We start from the raw sequence: 22,004 nt of genomic DNA, 5'->3' as shown, positions 1-22,004 counted from the left end.
GCGGGGCTTGGGTGGGCGTGGCCTTCGGGGCGGGGCTTCCGGGCTGCGGGCGCCGGGGCGGGGGCGAACGCTCGGCGTTGCGACCGTGTACACCTGGGGCGGCAGGGCGGCCAGGAGACCTTTCCGACCAAGGGGGGAGTTCTGCAGCGGCTCTCGGGGTGGAGAGGGCGGGGTTCCCGGGCTGACAATTGCGCATGGGCGGGGCTTACCGGCAAAGGGTCTTTATGTGGGTGCAGGGCTTCTAAGGAGAGGAGAGTGGGCGTGGGCAGCGCTTCTGGGCTGACGGTGTTAGTGTGGGGTTCTCTGAGCCGCGCGACAGTGTGTGCACAGAGCCTCTGGTCTGGGGGCGACGGCAGAGCTACGGACAGGTACTTTTGGAGACTCTGGAAGAAGCGCCCAGCTGGGGCCCAGAGTGGTGCGATGGGAGGCTACAACTTAGAGGAGGTGCCTGGGACCTTTGTGCAGGGTGGCACCTGAGAGTTGGCATAGACTGCTAGGCCTGGGGAAGTAGGCTGTGGTCCAAGTGTGGGTCCAAGACCGCAGCCCACATCCTTGACCTTGAGCGCAGGCCCTGGGTCCTGGAGCCCAGGAGACTCAGGATGCCCCCTGAGCTGGAACCTGGCCCTGGAGGAAAGCCGGTCTGGAAGGTGTCCCGACTGTAAGCCTGCCGAAACTGCCTGAGCAGCCAGGGCTCACTCGGACTCCCCGAGTCCGCTCTTTCCTGCTCTGTGAACAGCTGAGCTGGGCTCATGCAGTGCCCGTCAGATATGCAGGGCACTGTGGTAGGGGTCGGGGTACAGCAGTGAGAGAGATGAATAAGGTGAGTGAGCTCACTGCCCTTCCTCCGGTGGGAGAGGCAGACATACCCGTGTGGACAAATGAGTCAGATCATCTCAGAGAGGGAATGCTGTGGGGGAAAAGGAGTAGGGTGGACAGAGATGAAGTGGCCACTTCAAAACGGGCAGCCAGGGAGCGGCCCTGCAGGGAGAGGGACGGTGGTGCAAGAGGTGGCAACGAGGCGGCTGGAGGACGGGGTTAGGGAGTCGGGGTGGAGGCAGAGCACGGTAGGAGATGAGGGTGAGGAGGCCAGCAGGGCCAGAACCCAGGGCTCTGCAAAGTGAGCAAGGACAGGACATGTCAGGCAACTGGTGGCCACTGTTGTGGCTCTTTGCCTCAAGTGCGTGCTCTGGCTTGAGGATGTCCTTTCTTTGAGCCCACAGGAGGACGAAGAGGTCCCAGCAGGACATCTTACTGTCGAAATCCGCTCTGTGAGCCGGGATCCTCAGGGGGCCCTGCTGGCGGCCACACTGCCAGCGCGTCAGTGACCAGTGTCCGCTCCCGCACCAGGTAAAAAGCACTCTCAGACGCCTGCTCGTCACTGGTCTCATAGGGCAGTGTAGACGAGGCTGTCCCTGACCAGGTTCTAGGTCATGTTACCCTCGTTGCTAGGCCGAGGCGTAAATGGGAGGAAGCAGCAGTCCAGAGGGAGCTCGGTGGAGGGCGTCACCCAGACAGACGCAGTAGGATGTGGGAGAGCAAGCCTGAAGGCTGCGTTCCACTGGCTCCGACAGCTGGTCTCCCTTCTCTGGGCCTTCTCTTCCTCATTTGTGAGATGGACCTAATCATTTTTTTTTCCTCTTGGGGGTTTTGGGAAGGCCCAAATAAGATTAGGGATAGGAAAAAGTTTGTTTGGCACCAGGGTCCAACAGACAAAACTAGGAGGCCTCTGTCCTAGTCTCGAGCTGCTCTGCTGATCTGATCCCACACTCTAGTGCCCCAGAAGTTCCTGGGAGGTTCTCAGGTCAGCTCCTGAAGCTGTCCCCTCCCCATCCTAGGAGCAGCTCTGGGACAGGCCTCCCCAGCCCGCCATTGGCCACCCAGACGGTCGTGCCCCTGCAGCACTGCAAGATCCCTGAGCTGCCAGTGCAGGCCAGCGTGCTGTTCGAGTTGCAGCTCTTCTTCTGCCAGCTCATAGCCCTCTTCGTTCACTACGTCAACATCTACAAGACAGTGTGGTGGTACCCGCCCTCACATCCACCCTCCCACACTTCCCTGGTGGGTGCCCGCCAGGGCCGGCTGTGTGCGCGTGCATGTGCGTGCATGTGTGAGTACGAGAGAGGGAGGTTTGGTTTCAGTTTAGCACAGCCCACTGAGCTGCACTGTGTACTTGGCCCCGTGCCAGGCAAGGGAGATGTGGAAGAAACAGGAACAAATGATTCCTCAGCACTGTGGTGTGCTGGAAGGACAGGGGTGAACCTGGCACAGACTTTGCTCAAGGAGCGGAGAGTCACGCCCTGCAGGGGAGATGAGCCGGGCGTACCCGTCGAGGGGTGGAAACAGCTCTGCAGATGCAGAGGTACAGAGACGGGCATGGCACAGCAGAACGAGAAGGCTCACACCCACTCTCTCATCCCCAGGGACTGTCCCATTTCCCACCTCGGGGCCTGATCTACTCTAGGTAATTTCCTTGCCTGACTCAGCTGTGAAGGAGGCCCGTGAAGGTCAGAGAACGAGGATAGTGTCTGTGGAAAGGACCGGGCAGGGGGAGGTGGATGTGAGAAAAGCCCACCTGTGGGCGGGGGCCCATGTGACCCCCAGGCCTCTGCCCCCTGACAGAACTTCCACCTGATCGACTTCAACTTGCTGATGGTGACCACCATTGTTCTGGGCCGCCGCTTCATTGGGTCCATCGTGAAGGAGGTGATTGGGTCCTAGAGGCTGGCCAGGGACTTTGGGACTCCCCTTCCCTTGGGGTGCCAAGGAGATACACCCAGCCCTTCAGCCCCGAGGTGTTCTTGTGGGGCTCCCTTCGGACTCGGTTCAAGAACGCTAATCACATCCCATTGGCTCTTGGAGGTTACTGGGCGTCAAGGAGGATTCACCTGCCAGGTTCTGCCCACCTGCTGCGCCACCTGTCCCTGGGTGGGACCGCAGGCCATGCTGGGTGGGATTTGGGTGCAGCCTCTGTGGCCTCCGTCCAAGGCCCCATCCCGTCCTATCTCGCCCTGACCCAGGCTTCTCAGAGGGGGAAGGTCTCCCTCTTTCGCTCCATCCTGCTGTTCCTCACCCGCTTCACCGTTCTCACGGCAACAGGCTGGAGTCTGTGCCGGTCCCTCATCCATCTCTTCAGGACCTACTCCTTCCTGAACCTCCTGTTCCTCTGCTATCCGTGAGTACCCTTCACTCCACCCCTCACACCTGGTATCTGCCCCTGACCTCTGCCCTGGCTGCAGCACCAGGCCTCGTATCTGGAAGACCCCCAGGCAGGCAGGGGCAACATCTTACGCTGTCGGATGACGCTTCCCCTGAGATCAAGATGACTAGCCTTTTGCAGAAGAAACTGAGGCTGTGTAGTTTACAAATTCCCACTGAGGGGAGGTCAGAGGGGACTCAGATCTGTGTGTGTCCCAAAGGAACGGTCCTGAGGGGAAAGCACGGACCCGCCTCCCTCTCTCCGTCTTTCCCCTCTCTGGTTCTTTCCCTTTCTCTGTCTCTTGGTGTCTCTTCGTGTTTACGTGATCTCTTGCTGCCTCCCTGGTTCTGTGCTGACAGGCATCTGCATGTTTGCATGTCTCTGGGTGGGGTTTATGTGTGTGTCTGCATGTGCATGTGTGTACATCTGTCCTGTGTCTGTTTTGCTTGCTCCTTGTATCTCATCAAAACCCACATTGTTGAGGTTGGAGAGTGAGTGTCTGGGAAGAGCCCAGCACTCCCCCGTCTGGCCTAGAGTTGTGGGAGCTTTGGCGAGGTGTCTGATCTGGCTGGTTCTGGGGCAGGCTCTGGCTGCCTGCACGTTAGCAGTCAGTCCCCAGTCCTGGGCCTTCTGGTTCTTGAACTTCCTGGGGCTGGGCCGGCTCTGGTCTGAGGGAGCCTCAGAGCTGGGTACTCCTCTCAGCCTACCCTGCTGCAAGACCAGAAAGACACTGGCATAGGAGCCTGATCACACTTGATTCAGTGACATCTAGGTTTTAATTTCAAGTGACACATGTAGTTTATCAAAGTATTAAATGTTACAGAAGACTTTAAGGTAGAAAATGAAAGTCACATAATCTCAGTCCCTCAGAAATCCATTATCTACAGCAGTTTTTCTGATTCTTTGTGTGTGTGAGCAAGTATATAGATACACTTTAATTTTTTTTTTTTTTTTACTGGGACCAGCAGTTAGCATAATGGCTATGTCGCTGGACTCCCATGTAGCCGACCATGGTTTGAGTCCCGGACCCGGTGGCTTAAACTCATGCCGGGCACGTGTGTGTGCATGCCCAAGATCCCGAGAGGAGAATGGAGGAGAAGGGATTGCGGTGTGGCCATCTTCCCCGGGGGATGATTTCTTGCTTGCTGTCTCTCTGTCTGTCTGGCGAGCGCACGCACCCTATAGCAAAAACCTCTCCCCCCAAAAAATTTGACTTTATTTATTTACTCATTTATTTTATTTTGACCAGAGAGGAACAGAATGAGGGAGAGAGAGTGAGCAAGAGAGAGAAAAAATGAGAAAACAAGCTGCCAGGTCCAGCTCGAACCAGAGTCGGCCATGTGGAAGTCTGACATCTCAAACCCCCACGCCACCTACAGATATACTTGAAAAAAAATTTTTAAGGTTTTTGCATGTGTGCTTGCCAGAGAGAGGCACAGACAGTGAGAGGGAAAATGAGAAATAACCCCCTGGCAGGACAACCATACCACAATCTCTTCTCTATCTATTCTGAGATTTTGGACATGCATGCATATGCACCCAGTATGAGTTTCAAGCCACCAAGTACAGGACTTGAACTGTTTGCAGTCAGCCATGTGGGAATTAAGTGCTTTAACCACTGCACCATCTGCTGGTCCCCTACATATATACTTTCTAAAAAAAATAAAGGGATTATGTTATGCATGAAATGAATACCATTTACTGCATTTTTCATATAGTTATGTAACTCAGATATTTTCCCATGGGAATACACATGGCTCTACCTCTTTTTCATGGCCTCACAGTATTCCATTGCATAATATTTTCACAGTTTGTTTTATTTTTTTCTCTTGGTGGACTTTTGAGTTGTTCTTAGCTTTTTATTATAACAGCGAGGCAGGGAGCCTTTTGCATATCACCTTACACACTTGTTCAGTATTTCTGTACAACCAGTTCCCAGAATAGAATTACTGCACCAAAAGATATGTCCATTTATTTTTTCTAGAATTATTTTATTTAACTTTATTTTTTATTATTATTATTATTATTTTCCAGTTTGATCAGACAGAGAGAGGGAAAGTGAGAAAGCAAGCCACCAGGTCCGGGACTTGAACCATGATTGGCCATGCGGAAGTCCATTGCCTTTAATCACCACACCACCTGCTGGCCCTAACTTTTTTTTTTAATGATGGGGGGGATCAATAGGTGGCATAATAGTTACATTGCTGGACTCTCACATAGTCAACTGTGGTTCAAGTCCTGGACCCAGCGTCTTAAAACTCACAGTGGGCACATGTGCATGCGTGCCCAAGATCCCACCAGGAGAATGGAGGAGAAGGGATTGTGGTGTGGCTATTCCCCCGGGTGGTGATTTCTCACTTTCTGTGTCTGCTCTCTTCTGGCGAGCACATGCACGCTATAGCAAAGATCTCTGAAAAACAGAGAGAAGATGGTAGTAGGTGGTGGGTGTAGAGGAGCGAGAGAGGAAGAAGGAAGCGCTCTTGCTGGGTCTTGCCGTGCTGCAGTCCCCTCCTGACCCGTGGATCCTCACCATCTCGCGTGCCTGCAGTCAGAGTGTTTTCAGGCCAGCCTGAACCAGTGGTCAGTTGCGAGGTTTCTAGCACTGCAGCTTAGCAAGCTGTGGGCCGCACCAGCTCCGCTGGGCCTGTCCATGTCCATATTAACAGATTGTCCTTCCCAAGGGCTGCACTGGCTGAGACTGCCGACACTGGCCGTCACTGGGCACTTAGCGTCACTACCTGCTGAGTCTCTGTCTTCGATATAGACATCATCCTGTGTCCATGTTTTGCCTTATTTTTTATTACTAACTTTTTAAGAATTTTTTAATTTATTATCATCATTATTTAATTTGACTAGAGAAAGAGAGAAAGTGAAAGTAAGTGGGATCAGTAGATGGCATAATGGTTACATCACTGGACTCCCATGTAGTCAGTCATGGTTCGAATCCCAGACCTAGAGGCTTAAAACTCACGCCGGGCATGTATGCGTGCGTGCACAAAATCCCAAGAGGAGAATAGAGGAGAAGGGATTGCTGTGTGGGGGGTGATTTCTCCCTTTCTGTCTTTCTAGCAACTGCACTCATCCTATAACAAAATCTCTCTTAAAAGAAAAAAAATTAGTAAAGGAGAAAGGGAAAGTAGGAAAACAAGCTTCCAGGTCCAGGACTCAAACCGTGGTCGGCCATGTGAGAGTCCAGTGCCTTAACTACCACATCACAGTAATGCCGGCCCCTATGAACTTTTTTTAGAGGTTTTTGTCTTAGGGTGCATACACTCGCCAAAGAGACCAAAACAGTGAAAGGGAGTGAGAGAAATCACGCCTCCCAGGAGGAGGGCCACGCCACAGTCCCTTCTTCTCCTCCATTCTCTTCCCGGGATCCTGGACATGCATGCACACATACATGCCCAGCGTGAGTTTAAAGCCACAAGGTCTGGAATTCAGACCACGTTGTCCTTGTGAGAGTCCAGTGACATAACTGCTACGCCATCTGCTGACTCCTTTTTTTTTTTTAAGAATTATTATTATGAATTATTATTTATTATAATTAAGAATTATTTATTTAATTCCTTTTTTTTACTTTTAACCAGAGACGGACAGAGAAAGGAAAGCGAGAAAGCAAGCCACCACATCCGGGACTTGAACTGCAGTCAGCCACGTGGGAATCCAGTGGCTTTACCACACCACTTGTTGGCCCCTTAAATTTTTTTATTGACACATTTTGGGGACCAGCAGGTGGCATGGTGGTTAAGGCGCTGGACACTTCCACATGGCTGACCAGGGTTCAAGTCCTGAGTCTGGTGGCTTGCTTTCTCACTTCCTCTCTCTCTCACTCTCACCCTCTGTCTCTCTCTGGTCAAATTAAAAAAATAAATGAATAAATAAATAAAATAAGAAATAATTATTTTTAAAAATTTTTTTATTGACACATTTCAAGAACATTTTTTTTTATTTTTAGATTTCTGCTATAGGGCGTGCGTGCTCGCCAGACAGACAGAGACAGAAAGTGAGAAATCACCCCCCCCAGGGGGAATGGCCACACCACAGTCCCTTTTCCTCCATTCTCTTGGTGGGATCTTGGGCATGCACGCACATGCACCCAGCACGAGTTTTAAGCTATTGGGTCCGGGACTCAAACCACGGTTGACTATATGGGAGTCCAGTAATATAACCATTATGCCACATGCTAGTCCCAAGAATATATTGTTCTGATTGCCAGAGGGCACGTGTGTTCACAGAGGAGAGAGCTTGTAGGAGAATGCATCTCCTCGTGGACTGTGGTCACTTGACAGCTCCTCCATTTCCCTATCCTGTTGGGATTCTGGGTGTCTGTGCATGTGCCCACTATATTTTTCAAACGCCAGGGCTAGTATTAAAACCAGGGTTGGCCGTGTGGGATCCGGCTCCCTTAAACGCTAGGCTATGGGGCTGGTCCCCAGTACGAGCATATGGTAAACAATCAAATCCAGTCACGTTAAAAACTCCCAATGAGAAGCCAGAGCTCCCAACCCCACCTTTCAAAATTTTAGCCCCACTAATTGAAGTGATCTCCTTGCTGGCTTTAAGTATTTCTTGACTTCTCTAGTGCCCTTATATCCTTGCTTATTCCTTTAAAAATTAGCGATTAGTTTATAGTTGGGTCATAGGTCCACATTAAACTTCCAAAGGTATAAAAGTACAGGTGAAAACGCCTGCCTTTGACTGCTGCCTCCCAGCCACCCAGCTTCCCTTTCAAGAAGTAACCACCCTTGGTTCTGGTTTCTTGTATATCATGGAAATCAGCCTTCTGTGCATATATAAGAATACCACACGCGCATGTGCACGCACACTGACTCCCTGCAACGGCAGATGAAGGTTTAGCTCACCCTCCTATCCCTGCTGTTCCTAGTATTTGATAGTCACTGCTGTTTTTGAGTTTTCTATTGGTTTTCTTTATCAACAATATAAACATATTTGTATTTTTTATTCCGTCAACCATAGTCAGTGTTTGAACCCTCTTATGTTAGAAATACCAGGACCCTGCGCGTCTACTTCTCCCTGCTCCCTCTTGCTTCCCGGCAGCTGCACTCTTATATTGTCGAGCTTGACATTCACACGCTCCAGTACAACCACGTGGAAGTCTTCCATTCTTCAGCAGAGGCTAAGTCGAAAAATTAAAAGCTAGTCAGTACCCTTGGTATAATTATGTGTACGAAAATATTTGCTTCAGGGTCCAGTAGCATGTGCGGAAAACATTGCTCCTATCGAGTTACTGAGTTGTAATCTTGGACCTCTTAGAAAAAGAAGGTTCCTGTGTCAAGGTCAAATAGTTTATCTTTTCTTACATTCCATCTACTACTTAAAATCACATTTTAGTTTGCTTCATATTTAGATTGTAACTTTCTTATACCGCTTCTTATTTTTCTTGGAGTTTCTAATTGCATTTCTTTTTTCTTGTTGACAAAAGAATGATGGGCCTTCAACATGTCCTCAAGTTTATCCAGCTCTCAGTCATGCTTCCTGTTGCCTGGAGTCCATTTCCCCCCAAAGACATCCCTCCTGGAGCCCTTCATCCCCCTGCTCCAGTCTGGAGTGGTTGCCCTTTAGGCCTGCTGTGCAGCTCTCAGCCTGGGACTTCCCTTCGCTGCCCTCCTGGGTTGGATCCACTGTTTCCTGGATCCCATGTCTTCCTCTTTCTTGGTTTTCTCCCTTAATTTGCTGGAGTGCATTATCAGGTAATTTTTTTAACAATGGGTATGTGGGAGGTGTGTACATTCTGAATCTTTGCATGTCTAAAAGTGCCTTTGTTCTGCCCTTATGCTTGATTGATGGTTTGTCTGAGTATAGATTCCTAAGTTTACACTCATTTTCTCTTAGAATTTGGAAGAGACTACCCTGACGTCTCTAGATTCCAGTGTTGTTAATGAGAAGTCCCAGCTTGATTCCAATTCCTTTATGAATGGCTTGTATTTTCCTGAAAGCTTTTAGGAAAATTCTATCTTCTGATGATTTGAAATTTCACAAGAAAACATCTGGTGTGAAACTTCTGTTATTCATCTCAGCAGTATTCTAGGACTTTTTTTAAATCCTGGAGATTTGGGTACTTACTCAGCTCAGGGAATTTTTCTTCTATTATTTGTTTAATACTATCTTCCCCTTTTCTGTCCTCTCAGGTATTGACTCATCAGATGACTCATAGATCAGTCCTCTGTTCCTCTTATATTTTCTCTCATGTTTTCCATTTCTCTCTCCCTCATTCCTTCTCACCTTCTTTCTCTCTCTCTCTCTCTCTTTTTTTTTTTTTGTCTCTCTTTGCCTTGTCTTCAGAGAGATTGCCTTAACTTTATCTTCTAACTTTTTTCCTGAGTTTTTTCAGTAATCATATTTTTTGTCTCTGAGACCTTTTACTTTTTATTTTTTGGATCTCGTCTCATAGCATCCTGTTCTTGTTTGAGAAATCTCTTATGTTTTTATCTGTCCACTGGGCTTAAATTTTTTGTTGTATGCTGCTAGTTTTTAGAGTACAATTAGTGTCTTTGGTTGTCTGTCTGTATTTAGGAACGAAGGACTGAGTAGCAGGAATCCTTTTTTCTCCGTTTATCTGGGCAGGAGGTTTGCCTGGGGGTTCTCAGTACATGGGCAGGGTTGCTTTAAGATAGCAGGTGAAGTGTTAGTAGTATGTGGGTCCCCAAAGGCCAGAAAGGGGTAGGGGTTTACCCTAAGACCCCTCTATTGGAGACCACGGTTCACTTCCGACAGTTTCTTTAAGGAGGAGTCCTCCCGGGTGGCTTCTGTGAGGTCAGGGAAGGAAGAGGCTGACTTACAAATGAGCACAGATCTTCCTTTAACCTCCTCTGTGGCCCTGCTTCTCACTTCAGCTCTCTATTAAATGAGTCCGTTGCACTGCGGCGTCTCTCTCAGGTCGCTCTGGGGAGATAAGCTTCAGCCCCGTGCAGTCCTCTTGTGGCAGTTTGCACCTGTGGCCTCCAGGGTGCTCCCACTGGCACTGTGGTTACCACTGACACAGGCTGGTCTGGACCGAGATGTGCCCTGACAGCAAAACACACGCCGGAGTCAGACTCCGCGCGGAAAGGAAACCGCAGCACTCGGTAAATGTTCTCTGTATGTCGAGACAGCACCGTGCCTGCGTTGGGCCAGGGAACATAGAACAGACACCATAAAACAGACACCATCTCTAATTGTGGCTACTGACAGACTCTGAGTCACGTGTGCGACTCGTCTTTCTGTGGAAGAGCTCTGTGTGAGATGGCCTCCTCCTCACCTGTCAGCGTGCCACCTGCTTTCGAAGTCCACGGTCACTTGTGTACTAATGACCCCCTCCCTCCTTTTTTTGTTTTTGTTTATACAGGTTTACCTTCTACTTTTCTATCTCAGATACAGGGTGGAGAGGGTGGGAGGGGAAGCTGTTCAGGCTGGTCACACGCTCGCTGTCACCAGACAGTTGAGTCCATCAGAGGACCTGTCTCCAGTCCTTCTCAGAGACAAGCCCAGGGAGACTCTTCCCCTGTGTCTGAGTCTCTCGGATGCTCCAGGGGGAGGTCCTCCCACAAGGGGTCCTGAAGGTGTTTTGGAAATTCCACTTCGGTTTCCCCAGAATCACTGGCTCTTTCTTTTCTAAATGGAATTGTGTTGGTCTTCTTTGGGCCGGGCATGATGCTGGGGGTAGTCGCAAGGACTGAGAGTCTGAAACCCTGGTATGACGCCCAGCCGGAAGTGGAAGATCAACACGAGGTGTGAGCGCAGGGCCAGGTGAGGTGGCCGGAGCTCCTGGAGGTCCGATCACTGCCTGAGTCACAGGACTAGTAAGTGGCAGAGCTGAGGTGTCACCCAGGCCTGTCCGACGCCAAAGCCTGTGCTCTCGATGCACTGGTGCTAAATCATCTTACTTAACCTCACCTCAGGAAGGGTGTAGCATCCCCACTTCATGGAGGCTCAGTTACCTGCCCAGGGGCACTCAGCCACCACTCCTTAGGGCCCCAGAAGAAGGAAAAGAAAGCATAACCGTTGGTAAGACATGCAGCCTTGCTGTTGGCCCCAGCTCCTCAGACAGCCCAGGAGCCCTTCTGGAGACCTGGGACAGATATGCCCCGAGCTGAAAAAAGAGAAACTTAAAAACCATGTACTCGTCCAGGCAGTGGTCTGTCTGGGGTTCTTCTCACGTGGTACAGCACACAGTCAGACCCCGGCCAGCTCCCGCCCTGCCCTGAGGCGGCTGCTCGGGAAGGTCTGCACCGGGCGTGCTTGGCCCTTCACAGGCGCGCAGTAGATCCTTGTCCCCGCCTGCGTGGGTGCACCGCGACTCACACCTCCGACCGATCACTCAGCGGGACCTGCTGAGTGTCTGTCTTGGTTGTTGATACCGGACAGTTGTGGACCTGAGCCCTAGCTCTGTTACCTCCTTACTGATGGTGTGACCTTTGGGCATGTACCTCACCCCCACGCTGCAGCTTCCTCGCAGGCAAGGGGACAAGACAGCACCCAGCACTAGCGTTCTCACGCAAAAGAAGGGTGCGTGTGCAGCATTTAGCACGCGCCTGAGACCCAGGCTGCTGCGGTGATGGCGTCACCGTCACTGGATGTGACGCGAGGACGGGCCCGGTCTGGCTTCCTGTCGCACCCCCCACTCCCCCTTGCTCAGCATTCCCACTGCCTCCTCGACGCTCGGCACGCTCGTGCTCCGACATTCACTGTCCCCTGGGCAGGATGGTGGACGGGAGGAGGGGCAGACTCTTCCTCCGAGCAGGCAGGAGCGCTGAGGCCCTGGGAGGAAGGAGATGCCCCTCCGTGCCTGAGGGGGATGCTGGCCCGGCAGGCCCGCTCTCACCACCGTCTCCCAGCAGGTTTGGGATGTACATTCCGTTCCTGCAGTTGAACTGTGATCTGCGCAAGACAAACCTCTTCAGCCACGTGGCCTCCTTGGGCCCCCGGGAGGCAGTTGGCGGCCTGGCGAGGAGCCGGGGCTACCTGCTGACGCTGCGGGAGACATGGAAGCAGCACACGCGGCAGCTCTACGGCCCGGACGCCATGCCCACCCATGCCTGCTGCCTGTCACCCAGCCTCATCCGCAGCGAGGTGGAGTTCCTCAAGATGGACTTCAACTGGCGCATGAAGGAAGTGCTCGTCAGCTCCATGCTGAGCGCCTACTACGTGGCCTTCGTGCCCGTCTGGTTTGTGAAGGTGCGTAGCTCAGTCTGCTGCCGCCTGCCCACGCGAGCCCGCCCGTTGGCATAACTACCTGCTGTTGTGGGCTTCCCCTCCGTTCTCTGGAGAGCTGGGTCACTACTGTCTGTCTCCGATTCAGAGTACAGAACGAGGCTCACCGAACGGATGTGCCCTGCCCAGGGTCACCCAGCCAGTGAGGCCATATTGATCCCAACACTGGACGGCAGAGCACTGGCTGTATGTCAGTGGCTGTTGTCACGTGGGCTGTCACACTGTCCTGCTCTAAGTGGAGGAGCCAGGATTCGTCCAGCTCTGCTGGCCCCAGAGCCTGTGCGCACTCTTGCTTGTACGTCCTGGGAGGAGGCCCTCAGCTGTGGTGGGCTGCCCGGAGCCATGTCAGGCCGACCTGGTGTGTGTGGACACCTAGGACAGGCTCGGTGCTCCTGTCTGTGTTCCAGTCCACACCTCACAGGGACGCTCCTCGCAGCTTGCCCACAGTCACACACAGTAAATAAGTGGTAGAGCCTAGTTATGGGTTTTTTTTGTTTTTATTTAAATTTTCTGTTTTTTTAGTTTGTTGTAGGAATGTGTGCTTACCAGAGAGAGAGAGAGAGAGAGAGAGAGAGAAGCACAGAGAAATCCCTCCCTCCCCCAGGGAGCATGATCTTGCTAGTCCCTTCTTCACTCTCCTCTTGGGATTTTTTTTTTTTTTGGAGAGGTTTTTCACTATAGGGCGCGTGCGCTCGCCAGACAGACAGAGAGAGACATAGAGATAGAAAGCGAGAAATCACTCCCCAGGGGGGATGGCCACGCCGCAATCCCTTCTCCTCCATTCTCCTCTCGGGATCTTGGGCACGCACGCACACGCACCCAGCGTGAGTTTTAAGCCACCGGGTCCAGGACGTGAACCGCGGTCGACTACGTGGGAGTCCAGCGACATAGCCATTACGCTAACTGCTGGTTCCCATCCTCTTGGGATTTTGAGCACATATGCATATGAGCCTAGGGTGTTTTTCAAGCCACTGTGTCCAGGACTTGAACTGTGCAGTTGGCCATGTAGGATCCAGTACCTTAACCACCACATCACCAGCTGGCCCCAGGGCCAAGACCCAGAGCATGTTCTCTGGTTCAGGGTCAGGGGCAATGAAAGCAGTTTTCCTTTGTGGGAAGCTGACTAGTGCGCAGAGGGCCTAAGCCTTTTGTTAGGTGTTTGGTTTCAGCGTATCCTGAGGCCTCCCCAGGACTGTCCCAACTACAGGCGGGCAGAATTGGAGGGTGAGGGCTGGGTGTCCCCAGGGGACACCCAGCCCTCACCCACCCTGCTCCCCCAGAGCACGCAGTACTACGACCGGCGCTGGTCCTGCGAGCTCTTCCTGCTGGTGTCCGTCAGCACCTGCGTGGTCCTCATGCAGCACCTGCTTCCGGCCAGCTACTGTGACCTGCTGCACAAGGCGGCCGCCCACCTGGGCTGCTGGCAGAAGGTGGACCCGGCACTGTGCTCCAACGTGCTGCAGCACCCGTGAGTGCCCCGCCCCCCGGCCACTGCCCCACGGCCCGCTGGCGCGTCCATTCATCAGCAGAGCTTATCGAGCTGTTCTGTATATTAGGCCTTGGGTCCAGAGTAGGGTCTGGCGAGGCCAAGACAGACACGCGCCCTGTTCCAGGCTGGGAGGGACAGGTGGGAAACGAACGGCCTGGTGACCTCCTCGCTCACTGACGCGTCCCTCCTCATGATTGGCTCGGGAGCACGTTCACGTGCTGCCTCACGCCCCGCCTTCCACTCACCCACTCAGGCAGCAGGTCGCCTTGCAGTCGCTTGTTTGCAGTAGGGTGTGTGCGCTCACTGGAGAGCCGGGGAGGGAGGCGGGGCAGAGTGAGGTGCACCCTCCAGGGGCATGGCCATACCACGGTCCTTTCTCCTCTCAGGATTTGGGGCATGCGCGTGCACACACACACACACACACACACACACACACCTGGCGTGTTTTTCAAGCTGCTTGGTCTGAGAATCAAACCATGCATGGCCATGTGGAATATGGCAAAATTAACCACCGTGTCACCGCCGGGCCTCACCTGCTCTTTCAGCAGATGTTTCTGTCTACTTAGTCCGTACAAATCCCGGTACTTCGTATCAGGCAAAGGAGCTCGGACTTTGATGTGTAAACCTATGGGAGCCATAGAGGATTTTGAGCAATGGAGAGATCCATTCGAAGGTGTGCTTTAGAAAGATCAGTCTTGGGACCAGCAGGTGGTATGGTTAAAGGCCCTGGACTCCCACATGACCCACCGCAGTTTGAGTCCTGGACCTGGCTGCTTGCTTTCTCACTCCCCCCACCTCTCTGTCCCTCTCTGGTCAAAATAAAATAAATATATAAATAGAAAATAAAATAATTGTTTTAAAAAAAAGAAACAGTCTAGTAACAGGATATGGCACTGTGCTTGGTGTGGAAGGAGGGCACAGATGGAAAAAAGATAGATTTTCGACAAGTTCACAGACTGGCGAGGTGAAGGGTGAGTATGGGGAAGGAGGCCTGCAGGGTGACACTGCACCAGAGCAGAGGCGGAGGTGACCTCACTTAGCAGCCTCCTCTCAGCCAGGGCCCTCATGGGAGCCTAGTATTTTTTTTCCTCTTTCTTTCTTTTTTTTAAAGAATTATTTAATTTTATTTATTCATTCATTTATTTTATTTTGACCAGTGAGAGAGAGAGTGAGAGTGAGAGAGTGGGAAAACAAGCCACGAGTTCTGGGACTCAAACTGTGGTCGGCCATTTGGGAGTGTCCGGCACCTTAACCACCACACCACCTGCTGGTCCTTCTTTTTCTCTCTTTTAAATGTTTATTTTAGAGAGCATGTTCTTACTGGGTTGAGAGAAGGAGAGGAGGAGAAAGCACCAGGAGAGATGCCCATGCCACAGTCCCTTCTCCTTCGTTTTCCTCTCAGGATTTTGGGCACACACGGTGTGATTTTTCTTTTCTTTTTTAAAGTTTTAAAAAATAATTATTTAATTCCATTTGTTGTTGTTATTTTTTAATTTGACCAGACAGAGAGAGAGAGAGAAAGGGAAAGCAGGAAAGCAAGCCCCCAGGTCTGGGACTCGAACCGCAGTCAGGTCAGCCATGTGGTTCCAGCGCTCTCAACCACCTCACTACCTGCCAGCCCCATCATACGGCATGATTTTTCAAGCCGCAAGGTCTGGCGTTTGCACCTTGCTGTTGGACATGTGGGCACCAGCACCTTAGCCTCACACCGCTTGCTGGCCCAGTGCCTAGTATTTCTACAGTCTTCTATCAAAATACTAATTCTCCTGCCTGCATTCGCCATTAGACTGGAAGTCCCTCAAGGCTGAGACATCTAATGAGTCACATCTGAGTCTTGGGCCCAGGACAAGGTCTAGCGGAGAGGAGCCCCTAGGACAGGTTTGCAGAGGTAGGCCCACCAAGGAGCAGAGCCACAGGCCAGCAGGTGGCATGATGGTTAAGGTACTGGATCCCACATGGTCAACTCCATAGTTCACATCCTGAACCCAGTATCTTAACCGTGCTGGTTGTGCATGCCCAAAGCCCTGGGAGGAGAATGGAAGAGAAGGGACTGTGGCATGGCCTTCTGCCCAGGCTAATTTATTTCTCTATTTCCATTGAGCCCATGCGATCTGTGGCAAAAATCTTAAAAAAGAAAAAAAGCTGAGCCTCAGAGGGAGGCGGCAGGAGCCAAGGCTCCTGGTGTTGGCCCTCTGTGCCAGGTGGGGTCCCTTTCAGGTTCTATCCAGCTGGTTCAGAAGAGGAACTGGGCATTGCCGAATGGGTGAGAAGAGGATGGGCCTAGCCTCAGGCTCCGAGGGGAGGGAGAGAAGGCCAGGACGTGGCTGAGCATGATCGGCCTGTGGGGTCCAGCTCCCCGACATGGCTTCCAGCTGACGGACAGTCTTACCAGCCTGTGGTGCCCCACCGCTTATGTGTCCCAGCTCATGCTCTGTCCTAGCCAGCGCAGCCTGGGGCCCAAGTGCTTCATTTCCTTCTGCTTCCCTCACCTGCCCTTCCCTCCTTTCCTTTCCCTGGAAGCCAGAGTGTCTGTGGCGGGGGAGGAGCACCTGCATTGGGGCATGGTGGTTGCCATCCCGTCCCCATTTCTCCACCTGTTGGGACTTTGGCCACGCATGCCACACACCCGGTGTCTTTCAGGCCTTACCATGCATGGCCATGTGGAATATGGCAAAATTAACCACCGTGTCACCGCCGGGCCTCACCTGCTCTTTCAGCAGATGTTTCTGTCTACTTAGTCCGTACAAATCCCTGTACTTCGTATCAGGCTAAGGAGCTCGGACTTTGATGTGTAAACCTATGGGAGCCATAGAGGATTTTGAGCAATGGAGAGATCCATTCGAAGGTGTGCTTTAGAAAGATCAGTCTTGGGACCAGCAGGTGGTATGGTTAAAGGCCCTGGACTCCCACATGACCCACCGCAGTTTGAGTCCTGGACCTGGCTGCTTGCTTTCTCACTCCCCCCACCTCTCTGTCCCTCTCTGGTCAAAATAAAATAAATATATAAATAGAAAATAAAATAATTGTTTTAAAAAAAAGAAACAGTCTAGTAACAGGATATGGCACTGTGCTTGGTGTGGAAGGAGGGCACAGATGGAAAAAAGATAGATTTTCGACAAGTTCACAGACTGGCGAGGTGAAGGGTGAGTATGGGGAAGGAGGCCTGCAGGGTGACACTGCACCAGAGCAGAGGCGGAGGTGACCTCACTCAGCAGCCTCCTCTCAGCCAGGGCCCTCATGGGAGCCTAGTATTTTTTTTCCTCTTTCTTTCTTTTTTTTAAAGAATTATTTAATTTTATTTATTCATTCATTTATTTTATTTTGACCAGTGAGAGAGAGAGTGAGAGTGAGAGAGTGGGAAAACAAGCCACCAGGTCTGGGACTCAAACTGTGGTCGGCCATTTGGGAGTGTCCGGCACCTTAACCACCACACCACCTGCTGGTCCTTCTTTTTCTCTCTTTTAAATGTTTATTTTAGAGAGCATGTTCTTACTGGGTTGAGAGAAGGAGAGGAGGAGAAAGCACCAGGAGAGATGCCCATGCCACAGTCCCTTCTCCTTCGTTTTCCTCTCAGGATTTTGGGCACACACGGTGTGATTTTTCTTTTCTTTTTTAAAGTTTTAAAAAATAATTATTTAATTCCATTTGTTGTTGTTATTTTTTAATTTGACCAGACAGAGAGAGAGAGAGAAAGGGAAAGCAGGAAAGCAAGCCCCCAGGTCTGGGACTCGAACCGCAGTCAGGTCAGCCATGTGGTTCCAGCGCTCTCAACCACCTCACTACCTGCCAGCCCCATCATACGGCATGATTTTTCAAGCCGCAAGGTCTGGCGTTTGCACCTTGCTGTTGGACATGTGGGCACCAGCACCTTAGCCTCACACCGCTTGCTGGCCCAGTGCCTAGTATTTCTACAGTCTTCTATCAAAATACTAATTCTCCTGCCTGCATTCGCCATTAGACTGGAAGTCCCTCAAGGCTGAGACATCTAATGAGTCACATCTGAGTCTTGGGCCCAGGACAAGGTCTAGCGGAGAGGAGCCCCTAGGACAGGTTTGCAGAGGTAGGCCCACCAAGGAGCAGAGCCACAGGCCAGCAGGTGGCATGATGGTTAAGGTACTGGATCCCACATGGTCAACTCCATAGTTCACATCCTGAACCCAGTATCTTAACCGTGCTGGTTGTGCGGGCGTGCATGCCCAAAGCCCTGCGAGGAGAATGGAAGAGAAGGGACTGTGATGCCCAAAGCCCTGGGAGGAGAATGGAAGAGAAGGGACTGTGGCATGGCCTTCTGCCCAGGCTAATTTATTTCTCTATTTCCATTGAGCCCATGCGATCTGTGGCAAAAATCTTAAAAAAGAAAAAAAGCTGAGCCTCAGAGGGAGGCGGCAGGAGCCAAGGCTCCTGGTGTTGGCCCTCTGTGCCAGGTGGGGTCCCTTTCAGGTTCTATCCAGCTGGTTCAGAAGAGGAACTGGGCATTGCCGAATGGGTGAGAAGAGGATGGGCCTAGCCTCAGGCTCCGAGGGGAGGGAGAGAAGGCCAGGACGTGGCTGAGCATGATCGGCCTGTGGGGTCCAGCTCCCCGACATGGCTTCCAGCTGACGGACAGTCTTACCAGCCTGTGGTGCCCCACCGCTTATGTGTCCCAGCTCATGCTCTGTCCTAGCCAGCGCAGCCTGGGGCCCAAGTGCTTCATTTCCTTCTGCTTCCCTCACCTGCCCTTCCCTCCTTTCCTTTCCCTGGAAGCCAGAGTGTCTGTGGCGGGGGAGGAGCACCTGCATTGGGGCATGGTGGTTGCCATCCCGTCCCCATTTCTCCACCTGTTGGGACTTTGGCCACGCATGCCACACACCCGGTGTCTTTCAGGCCTTCAGTACTGGGATTCAGACTGTGGTTGACTGTGTAGGATCCCGCTCCCATAACCACTAGGCCCCGGGACCACCCCTACTTCAGCTACCCTTTCTGTTCTTTCCCTTCTTCCTTCAGGAACACGTTTCTGACTGCAGAGCGGTTCCCCCTTTAGGGCCTCAGGGTGGGCGTGACCGTTGCCCTTCACGCCTCCTGTTGCTTTGCTTAGTTCCTACCATTGCAGAGCAAAAGCTCCTAGAGGCCAGGCCCTTACCCATCGGGCACGTGGCTGTCCCTGCTTCTGGCAGGATGCCTGCTTATCACAGGCATAGTATGAATTTTTTAGGATTTTTTTTGTTTGTTTTTCTTAAGGTTTTTCCCATTGTTTGTATGTGTTTGCCAGAGAGAGACAGAGACAGACGGAAAGTGAGAAATCACCCCTGAGTGGGTTGAAGATGCCTCAATCCCTTCTTCTTCAGTCTCCTCTTGGGATTTGGGACATGCACTTACGTGCACCCAGTGTAATTTTCAAAACTTGAACCGTGGTCAGCCATGTGGGAGTCTAGCACCTTAACCACAACACCTGCTGGCCCCAGTCTTTACTTATTTACTTAAAATGTTCCCAAGGCGTTCCATGAGAGAAGAGGGCGCTCTCAGTAGCCCACGCTGGTGTGTCAGGGAGGTGACGGGTAGGGAAAATGGAGCATGGCGGTGGGGCCGGGAAGGTCAGCAGAGGCTGGATCGGGGCCCCGCGTCGCAGGCTCATTGATTACGTATTTATTTTTGGAGAGGTTTTTGCTATAGGACCTGTGCGCTCACCAGAAAAGAGAGACAGCAAGAAATCACTCCCCAGGGAGGATGGCCACGCTGCAATCCCTTCTCCATTTTCTTTTAGGGATCTTGGGCACGCATGCACACGCACCTGGGGTGAGTTTAAGCCACCAGATCAGGGACTCAAACTGTGATCAACTACATGGGAGTCCAGTAACAAAGCCATTCCATCTGCTGGTCCCAAAACAAGATTTTTAAACATTTTTTTATTCATTATCATTTATTTTATTTTATTTTATTTTATTTGGTCAGCCACGTGGGAGTCCAGCCGTCTCAACCACCATGCCACCTGCTGGCCCTGATCTTTTTTTTTTTTTTAATTTGCTAAAGGACATGTACACTCACCAGTGAGAGAAAGAGAAAGAGAGGGAAAGTGAGAAAGCAAGCCACCAGGCCCAGGACTCACACTGTGGCCAGCTGTGGGAGTCAGTGAGTGCCTTAACCAGCACTTTACCTGCGGCTCCCATGGTCATCATTTCTTAAATGAATGAGTCAACAAGGGAGGAGATAAAGATTGAGGAGGGTCTGCTTACAGGGGTGGTTCTCAGTCTTTCGGCCCTCGACCCTTGGGAGTCTCAGCCCTTAGAACACTCAGGCCCCGCCATCCCGCTCACGTGCTCCCTGGGTTCTCTCTGGGCCAGGCCTTGTGGTGTGCTCTGAGGGCGTGGGGCTGAATCGGACAGCGTCTTCTCCTTGAGGGCTCCTAGCCGGGAGGGAGCTCCAGAGGGGAGACCGTGAGTGACAAGCACTGGGGTGTGGACCGGAGGGAGAGTTCAGGGGCACTTTAAGGGACTGAACTCTGCCCTTCGAGAAGGCCTCCTGGAGTAGCCTGGGCTTTGAAGGGTACAGCATCAGGAATAGTCCCGTGGAAAGGAGTGGCTTGCGCACAGACGGAGCAGATGCTGCGTTGAGGGGTGCAGAGGCCCCCCACACGCTCAGGCCCTTTATCCCCAGGGCCCCGGGAAGCCTTCAGGGGGTTTCAGGCGGAGGGAAGTCAGCCTCGTCGATCATACACACCACTCGCACCTCTGGGGTGGGCTGGTTGGAGGCCGAAGTGAGACCGGATGAATCGGGCGCACTCGGAGAAGAGACTTCTCGGCGACCCCTCAGTAGCCGTTGGCAGCGCCAGACCTCTGGCTCGCGGCACATGACCTTCCCCTGGTTCTCACGCTGCTTTACAGAGGAGGCCATGAAAACCCAGGCAGGAAAGTCACTCGGCCCGAGGGGCAGGAAGGGGGGCCTGCGGTCACCATGCATGGGCGCTGGGCTAAGGGCGCTCTCGGGCTGTACCTGCAGGTGGACGGAAGAGTGCATGTGGCCGCAGGGCGTGCTGGTGAAGCACAGCAAGAACGTGTACAAAGCCGTGGGCCACTACAACGTGGCCATCCCCTCTGACGGCTCCCACTTCCGCTTCCACGTGAGTCCCGGCCCCTGGGAGGGAGGTGGGGCCTGCCCTCGAGAGTGGGTCACCAGGGCAGGAGGGAGGTGTCTTAGCAAGAGAAGGCTGTCTTCGGTATTTCCCGAGCCCGAAGGAAGACCGTGCACACCTGAGCTCCGGGACAGCCACGCAGAGGAGTCAGGGCTGCAGCTCCCTCTCCGCGGAGCTCTCAGAGCTGGAGGACGCCGTGAGAGAAGGGGCTGTGGTGAGAACAGTGCCCACCGTCAGGCCTCGCTGGCCAGGTTCTGTGTGCGGCACTGCTCACACACGCTCCCCTCAGCCCCAGAGCTGTGCGTGAGAGGAATGCGTTTAACTGGCTCCAGGACACCTTCCTCGGAAGGGTGGTGACAGCTCACGGCAGCACTAGGGAGGCGGCTGCTCCACATCGCCCGGGCTAGCGGCCCCCTCGCACTTCACTATCAGAAGTCGTTTTCCCAGCATGCGGCGCCTCATGGCACTGCTGTTTGAGGGATTGGAACCCCCTTCACTTCCTGCTCACCGCAACTGCAGCTCCTAGGGAACCCCCTGGGAACCTGGCACTCTAGGGAACACAGGTTGCGAATCACTGATCGCAGCTGTCCAGCCAGGGAAGGGCTAGGCCCAGAGTCTTGCAACTTGTCAGATGCAAGCTGAGCTTGGCCTCCTGCCGTTCCAGACTCCATTTGCTGCCCTTCTCCCATCTTGGAAGCAGCTCTTGAAATTTGAGTCCCTTAGCCTCTGCAGAACTAAGGTCCCCAACAGTGAGCTTTTTTGTTTTTTTTTTTGAGTCCTTGCATTCCTCCTTGCTTTGAAGCACCAGGTAAGAGTGAGGTGTCTGAAGCTTCTAGCCTGGCCAGAGATGATGTGACGGAGGAGCTCACACTGCAGCCACCGACCTCCCACTCCTGCATCATACGAGTCGCTCTTTTTTTTTTTTTTTTAAGGATTGTTTATTTATTTAATTCCATTTGTTATTGTTATTATTTAATTTGACCAAATAGAAAGAGAATAAGGGAAAG

At 52.4% G+C, this 22,004-nt stretch overlaps 1 protein-coding gene across 1 annotated transcript in view; it reads left to right on the top strand.

The window, feature by feature from the left end:
* Positions 1-1,220: 1,220 nt before the first annotated feature.
* The window catches only part of TMEM39B (transmembrane protein 39B), a gene marked incomplete at its 5' end in the record, with an annotated part of 22,163 nt that continues 1,379 nt past the window's right edge, over positions 1,221-22,004 (top strand). The window contains 7 exon segments of the mRNA XM_014591434.2: positions 1,221-1,347; positions 1,836-2,055; positions 2,617-2,700; positions 3,015-3,169; positions 12,031-12,367; positions 13,684-13,871; positions 20,865-20,985. Coding sequence (XP_014446920.1) covers positions 1,221-1,347; positions 1,836-2,055; positions 2,617-2,700; positions 3,015-3,169; positions 12,031-12,367; positions 13,684-13,871; positions 20,865-20,985 — 1,232 coding nt within the window.

The sequence above is a fragment of the Tupaia chinensis genome, unplaced genomic scaffold (genome assembly GCF_000334495.1).
Source record: "Tupaia chinensis unplaced genomic scaffold, TupChi_1.0 Scaffold000573_1, whole genome shotgun sequence".
Classification (NCBI taxonomy): Eukaryota; Metazoa; Chordata; class Mammalia; order Scandentia; family Tupaiidae; genus Tupaia; species Tupaia belangeri.
This window is presented reverse-complemented; position numbering and strand designations above follow the sequence as displayed.